This window comes from Phaethon aethereus, assembly GCF_964289735.1.
Source record: "Phaethon aethereus genome assembly, chromosome: 21".
NCBI lineage: Eukaryota > Metazoa > Chordata > Aves > Phaethontiformes > Phaethontidae > Phaethon > Phaethon aethereus.
In genome coordinates, this window is record NC_138597.1 from 3,685,130 (window position 1) to 3,694,985 (window position 9,856).

A 9,856-nucleotide genomic window follows, 5' to 3' on the forward strand; every position below is an offset into this window, starting at 1 on the left:
AGGATGGTATTTGTGGGGATGGCCTGATCAGAGAGGATTCTTCACTTTTTTCTGACAGAGGAATAGTTTGTGCATTCTTGTGTACCTGCCCCATTAGCACTTCCTCTCCCACCTACACTGTAAAGCAGCACTGCCTTTTGGGAACAAACAGAAGGGAAACTCTGAAGATGGATACAATCCAAGAAGCAGCTGCTGTAGGAAAAAAAAAATAATTTCCTGGCATGTCCAGCTGAAGGCCACAAGATCAAAGAGGCCCTCACCGGATGCACATGGGTATCGTAGCTTCCTAAGTTGTAGTCAGGGCAAAAGCAATGTTGACCTGACTCTTCTGAGAGCCAAAATTGACCCACCGGACACAGAAGAGCTGCATCAAAGTGGCATGAAGCCATCTGCTGTGTTATTTCTCTCAGCACTGTCTAAACACATGCTTTTTATTGCATTTTCACCAGATCCCCCACTACAGCTTATAGTGAGGGCTAGCAAAAGGGACTGCTTGGTGATGATTAATGTTGGGTCTTGGCACAGGCTTCCTTTTCATCATCTGCTGCCCCCCCCAGCTATAACTGCTCCTTGCTGAGATCTGTGTCTTGTACTCACTGTACTCCTTCTGTTCCCCTCCTCCAGAGAGCTCACCATGGTCAATGAGACCCAGCATACCTGCAGTGCCAGTTCCAGCTCCAAGTCCGATGGTGGCAGCAGTAGTGGGAGTGAGAGCTCCAAGGATAGCTCACGCTGCTCCACCCCTGTCCTTGATGCTGACCGTCACGAGCGACTGCGGGAGAAGATGCGCCGACGGCAGGACTCTGGAGACAAGTGGTTCTCCTTGGAGTTCTTCCCTCCACGCACAGCCAATGCTGCTGTCAATCTCATCTCCAGGTGAGGGCTGCAGGGTGGGAGAGGGAAGAGATGAAGTGTCTTTGGTGGAGGGCTGGGAAATAGCTAATGAGGCAGGCTCTGCCCGATGCTCTGTCTCCCCTTCCAGGTGACGAAGCAGGTAATGGGGCTGTGCTTTCCTGCTGAGGAGGGTAATGGACACCAGGTAACTTGTCTTCCTTGGAGGCCCTGAAGAGTTAAGTGTCGTGGTGGGGTTACTGAGGGGGCCAGGCTGTTTCCCATCTCCTGTGTTCTGTGAAGATGGAGCAACCCCACTGTTATGCAGAGTGCTGGGGTACAATAGAGCAGAAAAGTACCTATTAAAAGCAGAAAATATCACTTGATGGGCAGTGTGCCCAAGTCTCTGGAACAGAGACTCCCACTTGCTTTCAGAATCATACAGCCACTATGGTTTGTGCCTCTGTATTACTGAGGACTACAGTTTTAGCCTCTTGAGACAGGTGTTCCCATCTACATGCTAAATGAAAGGTGATAGTTCTCAGCAGAGCTAAAGGTTATCTTAGAGCCCAGTAGGGAGCCCCAGGAGCCACCATGTACTCATCTGGAGGAGAAGGGGGAGTTTCGTAACTCTTTTTGTAACTGCTGTATGCCAGTGCCAGGTTTACTTTAAACAAAAGTGCCTGTTCCAGCCCAGAGCAGGAGAGAGACAAGTTAAGGGAGCCTTTGTCTCTTCCGTTAGGCACTCTTGGGAACACAACAGAGATCTGGTCCATCTTTTCATATTTGTGGACTCTACAGTTAAAGCTGGGAACAGGGGGTTGCAGTATAGTCTCCCATTTCAAAAGGAGTAGAACTTGCATTGCTGTCTGTCAGAAAACATTAACAGCCTTACAGTGGAGGAAGTTTATTCTACAGAGAACACTTAAGTTGCCTCTCCTTCAAAGAGATTGTAAGCTTCTCCTCAAACAGCCTTAAAGGATGACTTTCCTTATTTACATTGGCCACTTGCTAAACTCCTAGTTCAACACTCTTCTTGGTCTCTCCTGTTGCTGTCATCCACACTCTCTCTGCCTGTTGCTGGCGTTCCAGCAGTGAGCAAGCTGTCCCAGGCATAGAGAGGGAAGGTAGCTGCCTGGTAGGCTAACACAGCTCTAAAATCCACAGGTTTGACCGCATGGGAGCAGGTGGTCCACTCTTCATTGATGTGACGTGGCACCCTGCAGGGGACCCAGGATCTGACAAGGAAACCTCTTCCATGATTATTGCCAACACTGCAGTCAACTACTGTGGCCTGGAGACCATCTTGCACATGACATGCTGCAATCAGACCAAGGATGACATCACAGGGCATCTGCAGAAGGCCAAGCGGCTCGGGTTGAAGAATATCATGGCATTACGTGGAGGTGAATCCTTTTGTCCTGTGATGCACAGGGCTTCTATTGCATTCAATTCCAGGGTAAAAATAGAGAAATAAGATTTAGAGGCTCCTTCCGCTGCGGGAATTACATGTTGAGACTGCATTTCACATGATCCTCTTGTTAGCAGTCCCTCCAGCTCAAGGGTAGACAAAAGCAGTCCATGGGTAAAACTGCAAACTTGGATGTTTCATCTTGTCTCCCTTTTGATAGCAGGAGGTTTTTACAGCGCTAGCAGATATGAGTCCAGCAAACAGTTAGAGCTGTGGATTTGTTCCCTTTTCAGATCCTGTTGGTGAGGAGTGGGAGGAAGAAGTAGATGGTTTCAACTATGCTGTTGACCTGGTTAAGCACATTCGCAATGAATTTGATGATTACTTTGACATCTGTGTGGCAGGTAAATAACTTTCATTGCAGACTGTGGGGTAGGGTCGGAGATAGGGAAATCAGCTCAGCAGTCTCTCTCTGGACCTGGGCTGTGACAGCACAATCAGATTGGCTACTTTCTAATTTCTAGTGTGTTGTCCTAATTGCTGGGGTTTCACTTTTTTCTTTTTTTCACCTTCCCCCCAAAGGCTACCCGAAAGGTCATCCTGAAGCAGAGAGCTATGAGGCAGACCTGAGACACCTGAAGGAGAAAGTCTTTGCTGGGGCAGACTTCATTATTACGCAGCTTTTCTTCCGATCAGAAACCTTTCTCAAGTTCATGAAGGACTGTCAAGCCATTGGCATCACCTGCCCCATTATTCCTGGCATCTTCCCCATACAGGTGAAATCCAGTAATTCTGGTTTGGTGAGGAAATAAGGATCCAGGATGTTAGGTGTTTGTGGGTCAGGGCCTAAGAGAGGTCTGTAAATATCTTCCACAAAATTTCTGGGAAGTGAGGGTGCTAAACAGATGATAAATCTATAGGTGGTTTGCCAAATTAAACTCTTAGGCATGTAATAACAAGCTTAAATGGTTTTTGTGCCCATATGGTAAAAAGGACTATAAACGACAGTGGTTTACCAGTCCTAAAGTGTTAGTTATTGCTGTCAGCATGCTGGGCTCAGGCAACGAGGAAAAAAAAAATGGGAAGAAATCACCTAAAGCAATACGATCCGGACTGTGTTACCATCCTAGGGATGGGGCCTAGGAGTAGAATCCAGGAGCCCAAATTCTAAATCTCATGCCACAAAATTGATATCAAGTACCTGTGTTACTGGGATGTCAAAAAACGGCCTTGGAAAAATGAAAATCCCCTGCATCCCCATCCAGGGTTACCACTCCCTGCGCCAGCTGGTGAAGCTCTCAAAGCTGGAAGTGCCTCAAGAAATCAAGGACGTGATTGAACCCATCAAGGACAATGATGCAGCTATACGGAACTATGGGGTGGAGCTGGCAGTGTCCATGTGCCGGGAGCTGTTGGACAGTGGCATGGTGCATGGGCTCCATTTTTACACCCTCAATCGGGAAGTGGCTACTACTGAAGTCCTTAAGCGCCTGGGCATATGGAAGGAGGACCCCAGGTAAGGAGAATACGCTGGCTTGTGTTAGTTCCTCTTCACATACATCCATCCCATCTGCTGAAGACTCAAGCAATGGAAGGGTTGGCATCTACCCCTCTTACCGGCTAGGTGCTATCTAAGTTCCTGCTGTGGATTTCTAGGGTTCTGTGCAGCTGATAAAGGGAATGTGGACTTCTCAGAGTCCACAGGCTTCGGCATAGATGAGAGGAAGCAAAGGAAAATGGGTATCTTTTTTTTTCTCCTTGTTAGAAATAGCTTCACACAGTGCTTTTCCCTTTCTTCATCCAATTTCAGGTGTCAGTCCTGTACTTAACCATATAATAGACACCTACTGAGCATCCTGTGGGGGAACTGAGTGGGAAAAGATTTTCCACAAAAGAAAAAGTTCTCTGTCCTACTTCTTGACAAATAGAACTCTTCTCAGCCCCTGTTACTTGTGCTCCCCAGAGGCAAAGTTTTCCAGGGGACTGGCTTCCAGCCTGTAGTGGAAAGTCATCAGAGGAACTGTGTTAACATCTGCTCCTCCCACGCAGGCGGCCTCTGCCCTGGGCAGTCAGCGCTCACCCCAAGAGAAGAGTTGAAGATGTTCGGCCAATCTTTTGGGCCTCTAGGCCAAAGAGTTACATCTATCGAACTCAAGAATGGGATGATTTCCCCAATGGACGGTGGTAAGCTGTCAGCCTGCAATAGCAGTGAGGTAGAGGTGTGGTATGAAAGCCACAGTTGGTCTGTCATTAGTGGGTGTCCTGGGCACACTTGGGGCTTCTTAACAAAGTGGTCCCCAGTTGCTTGGATTTAAATGAGATGAGGAGAATGGCACTAAGGTATTGAGGCTCTTTGTCTCTAGGTGGATTTTGTTGGATACATCTCTTCCTGGGTGGCTGTCTTCCTGCATCACACCTCAGTGGCCTGTTAATCCTGTGTCTGCTCCCCTTACAGGGGTAACTCCTCCTCTCCAGCCTTTGGGGAACTGAAGGACTATTACCTCTTCTACCTGAAGAGTAAGTCTCCCCGGGAGGAGCTCCTGAAGATGTGGGGAGAAGAGCTGACTGGTGAGGAAAGCGTCTTTGAGGTGTTCACATGTTATATCACTGGAGAACGCAACAAGAACGGGCACAAGGTGAGCCATGGTCCAGGAAGGGATGGTCAGTGTGGCACAGACAATAGCATGTATTTCCTCTTGCTTCTGGTACCACATTGTTCTTCTAAACAAGAATTGGCACTTCCCTATCCAAAAGGACTTGCTGAGGTAGTGGCTGAAGGGAATCCAGCAGCCAGAGCTAGGGCTCAACATAAAAGGAAAGCTGCTACAGTATCACAGAATCATAGAGTGGTTTGGGTTGGAAGGGACCTTAGAGATCATCTGGTTCCAACCCCTGTGCCATAGGCAGGGACATCTTCCACCAGGTTGCTCAAAGCTCTATTTAACCCAACCTTGATGTATGACAGGACCAGTACCGATAGACTTCAGCAGTTATTCTTAAGACTTGAGGATATCCTGCCCCTTGAAGAAGTGTGAGAATTCTGTCCTGAAGCAGGTGTGTTTGAGACCACTAGGGCACTTCAGAGTTCCTTCAACATCCAGATGGTAACCAAAGGGTTGTTACATCCATTGTGAGCCATCCTTTCTCCTCACGGTAGGTTACATGCATGCCTTGGAATGATGACCCTCTTGCTACTGAAACCAACCTTCTGAAGGAGCAGCTGGAGAAGGTTAACAGACGAGGAATACTGACCATCAACTCCCAGCCAAACATCAATGGCAAACCATCCACAGACCCCGTTGTAGGCTGGGGCCCCAGTGGGGGTTACGTCTTCCAAAAGGTACTGCATGACTCGGGGCTAGGCAGCAAAGAGTTATGACCCAGTTTGGTCTCTGTTAGGTAGGGAGGTCCTAGGCTTTCACCCAGATAATCCTTCTGCCCACTCCTTATCTTAATGCCTTCTTGCTGAGATGAGGCAAAGCTCCTTTGGTGTCTTAAGACACAGACTATGTCATCTCTATGGGTTACTTCATAGCTGTTTTCCCCCACCTCAAAACACCTATCGAACATTCTATAGAATTTCTTGGGTTTATTCTCTGTGAGTGATTATTGGTAACTTCTTTCTAGAGCAGGGCTGTGAAGTTTTAGATACAAACACATACCTGCCCACTGCATCTGATCCTTATCTTATCTGCCTTCTTGCTGAGATGAGGCAAAGCTCCTTTGGTGTCTTAAGACACAGACTATGTCATCTCTATGGGTTACTTCATAGCTGTTTTCCCCCACCTCAAAACACCTATCGAACATTCTATAGAATTTCTTGGGTTTATTCTCTGTGAGTGATTATTGGTAACTTCTTTCTAGAGCAGGGCTGTGAAGTTTTAGATACAAACACATACCTGCCCACTGCATCTGATCCCGTTCAGTGATGCAGGAAGCACCCAGGTTTTTCCTAAAATGGTAATCAGTGAGGTAGTATCTCTACCACCCACACTCTCATGGTAATAACTGGGCATTTACAAATTCCCCTGCCTTTCTCTAAGGGACAGTTCTCCACCAGTTCCCCCCACCCCACAGCACTACTGCTGTGCTGTTCAGACAGCTGCCAGGTTCCTCCTCTGGCCTGCAAGCAGTCTTATCTGCCATGCTTGCCTCCTGCTGTCATGCATTTTCAGGTCCTAGAGCCTCGCCACTAATGGCTGTGATAGGCATCTCCCATCAAGGTAAATGCCAAGCAAGGGGCTCATACTAGGAAACAAAGCAGCCTTGTTCAAAAGGGATCCAAACCGCTAAAGCCATGAGACCGGCAGATGGCAAATGCAGTTATGTTTTCAAAGGAAAAAATTCCCCTGAGGTGAGGGGAAATCCATCATCTCACACAATAGCCAGGAAATGGGGGGAGGGGAAGGAGTTGTTGGGAGCAGCCAAGCACAAAGCAGCAGTACAGAGCAAGTACAGAATTAGGCTGTATAAGCACACGGGGAGAATTGTGAACAAAAGATGAGGACAAGGAATGGTAGGGTGCTTGGGAGAGCCCAGCTGAGACCCCTGACTTCTGCCCCCACCAGACTGGGCTGCCTTGGCAGGACGCTGCTGTTCACAGGGTACCAGGTACAACAGAGGTCAAGCTCAGGCGTCTTCCAGGAGCTCTACTCTTGTCTGTATACAGACTGCTTCCCAGGCACAGCAGTTGTGGTTATGCTCTCTAGAACTTATTCCAGCCTGCCTGCTTACACAGGTGCAAAGCAGGAAGGCTGAAGCTTTCCTGAGCTGGCTGCTCCTGGGCTGTTACCTCTGCTCTCCCTAACTATTTTTTTTTTTATTCCACCTCACCCCAGCTCTCTTGCTAATTTGCTCTGCCCCACTCAAGACTCCTCTGTAGTACATGTTTCTGGGAATGGACGTACAAGTCTTAGGCTGCCTGGATCCAAGCAGCCCAGACTCTACAACTGTTCTCTTGGTTGCCTGTATTTGTCCCAGCCCTGCCATGAGTTAAGGCTCTTACTCTCTTTTCCCTTTCCCATCGCTCCCTGTAGGCATACCTAGAGTTCTTCACCTCCAGTGAGATCGTCACGGCACTGCTCAAAGTGCTGAAGAAGTATGAGTTGCGAGTGAACTACCACATTGTCAATGTCAAGGTAGGCTGTTACTTACAGGACATTTTCCTTTCACCACCTTGGGAGAGAGGCAAATATTAAAGATTCAGATATCACTGTGAACTAAGTGGGATGTGAAGACTGATGAAAGGAAGGGAAAGTGAAGCAAGTCAGCTGTAATGGGCAGCAGCTGTCTGATCTCTTAACAAGGAAGAGAGTAAATGCACTTGTTCCAACTTGCTCAATCCTTCCACAAGTAGTTGCTGCAGAAAGTTTTTCCTTCCTTTGACAGGGCCAGAATATCACCAATGCTCCAGATCTGCAACCCAATGCTGTCACCTGGGGCATCTTCCCAGGCAGAGAGATCATCCAGCCCACTGTAGTGGATCCTGTAAGCTTCCTCTCCTGGAAGGTGAGTCCTCCCTCCTGCTGTATACATTGCTGTGATGCCCTGGAAGTTCAGCATCTGCTTTGGTTTTAGTCTGTGATGCTTCTTGCGATTGAGTGCTCTTGTGATATTAGCTTGCAGAGGTCCAGATATTGCTCCTCCTGCTCCCTTAGTATAAGGAGAATTTTGCTCCAGCAAGAGCTCTTCACAGACACCAAATGCCCAGTAACAGGAGGCTTGCAGCTACTGCCATCAGTGTACTGGGCCCCAGAGCTCTGGGCTCTCCCTCCCCTCTTACACGCACTGGGGCAGTATTGAGCCATTTTACTGCAAACGTGTCTCAGCTCTGGGCACTTCCCACTGACCGAAAAGCATAAGGCTCCTTGCTCAGCTCTTGCTGTTTCTTCTCTTCTTGAGAAGAAACAAGCCACAGGTTAGCCAGGCATGTGTGACACTCGTTGTCCTAAATGAAGTAATACGAAAATGCAGCTCTCTAACAAGTGCCTTATACCACTGCCAGTATTTTCTTTTTCCTTGGCAGGATGAGGCCTTTGCACTGTGGATTGAGCAATGGGCCAAGCTCTATGAAGAGGAGTCACCCTCTCGCATGATTATCCAGTACATCCATGACAACTACTACTTGGTCAACCTGGTGGACAATGACTTCCCACTTGAAAACTGCCTCTGGCAGGTTGTGGATGATACTTTTGAGCTGTTGAACTCTCCGCCTCAGCAGTGAAAATTCCTCTTCTAATCCCCTACTTCCTCCTTCTGTCCACTGACTGGGGAGAGAGAAGCATCATCTCCTGTGCTGATGGTGGATGACACTCCTAAACCCAGTGACCAGGCTAGCTCTCTGATCTACCCACACTACATGCTTTTCTATTCCCTGACCCCTTCTCACTGAACAATAGCCAGAACTACCTGAACCTCTGAGCTGAGGCTTTAGACTGAGCCTGGAGGCCAGCTCTGCAAGATGAAGAGGTGCTAATCACAGCCATGCTGATTACTGTAACAGGAGAACTCTTGTGCAACAATCTGATAAAATTCAGTGGGATTCTGGTAACTTTCTTATGCCAGAAGTGCTGCCTTGGGGGCGGAAACGCTCCTGGCAGCAGCGCCTATGCAAGGAGACTATTATTTCAGCAGTTACCAACCCTGAAAAGAAGCTCAAGTTGCTTTTACATTGCACTCCTAAGACTTATTTCTTTATAACTGATCGTATTAAGCTATTTTGCACTCACTCCAGAAGAAGGTTCAAGTTTTCTCCCTAACTTTTCCCCTTTTATTGTATTTCCTGTTTTCTTTTTAATAGGAATATATGAATTTCACTTCTGGATAAAGTAGGAATCATACTACTACTTAGATAAAATACAATAAAATACACAAATACAAATGTCTCTTGTACTAGACCCTGTGCTTATAAGTAGCAAACTAATCAGCCTGGCACAAGGGAAAACTTTAAGAAAACAAATTTTTTATGGGGCAGTTCTGCCTTCAATTTCAACACATGCCCTAAGTAAAGTATGGAGACAGCTCCATGGTACAGCAGAGAAAGCCTAAATCCTAGAATTTACCAAAAGCAACCAGCTACAACCCTCGGCTCAGTTCTGCAAGGTCACGAGAGTTGTGGTGGTCCTTTCCCCATGCCTGTAGGGAAAGATAGCCCGTCTTTCCTGACCTAATGACTCTTACCAGCCTTAGGCTCCACAGCATTGCAATAAGGGGTTGGGGGAGCTATGGAGGCTGCTTTGTGTATTTAACAATCCTGCAAAGCTACCCTGGGCTAGGAAAACAAGACCTTGGGCCAGGTCCCAGTGGGATTTCAAGATCCCCACCATGCTGTGAGCATCTCTTTCAAACAAGTAAGGAAGAAAAGGCTTTTCCAGATTTTTCAGACCCTCTCATTTCAGCTGTCTGAGACTGGGTTCATATATCCAGGATAATTACAGGGCATCAATCACAGAAGAAAGTAATGGGAAGGTTGGGGGTCAGACACGCCTGCCTTGCCTCAGCAAAGCTTTTGGTGCTCAGCTGTTCCCAGCAGGTTTCTTCATCCCTAGCCCATTCAGCACAGAAAGGAACCAGCAGGAAGCAGTCAAGAGGTTGGCCACCCACTGAAAGGCTTAA

At 47.6% G+C, this 9,856-nt stretch overlaps 1 protein-coding gene across 1 annotated transcript; it reads left to right on the forward strand.

The window, feature by feature from the left end:
• Window positions 1–634: 634 nt before the first annotated feature.
• MTHFR (methylenetetrahydrofolate reductase) lies at window positions 635–8,465 on the forward strand (the record flags this gene model as incomplete). The annotated part of the gene is made up of 11 exons (XM_082009505.1): window positions 635–876; window positions 1,999–2,237; window positions 2,536–2,646; window positions 2,825–3,018; window positions 3,508–3,758; window positions 4,292–4,426; window positions 4,698–4,878; window positions 5,400–5,582; window positions 7,279–7,380; window positions 7,631–7,750; window positions 8,268–8,465. The coding sequence occupies 11 exons, from the start codon at window positions 635–637 to the stop codon at window positions 8,463–8,465; spliced, it is 1,956 nt and encodes a 651-aa protein (XP_081865631.1).
• Between the last annotated feature and the right edge of the window lie 1,391 nt (window positions 8,466–9,856).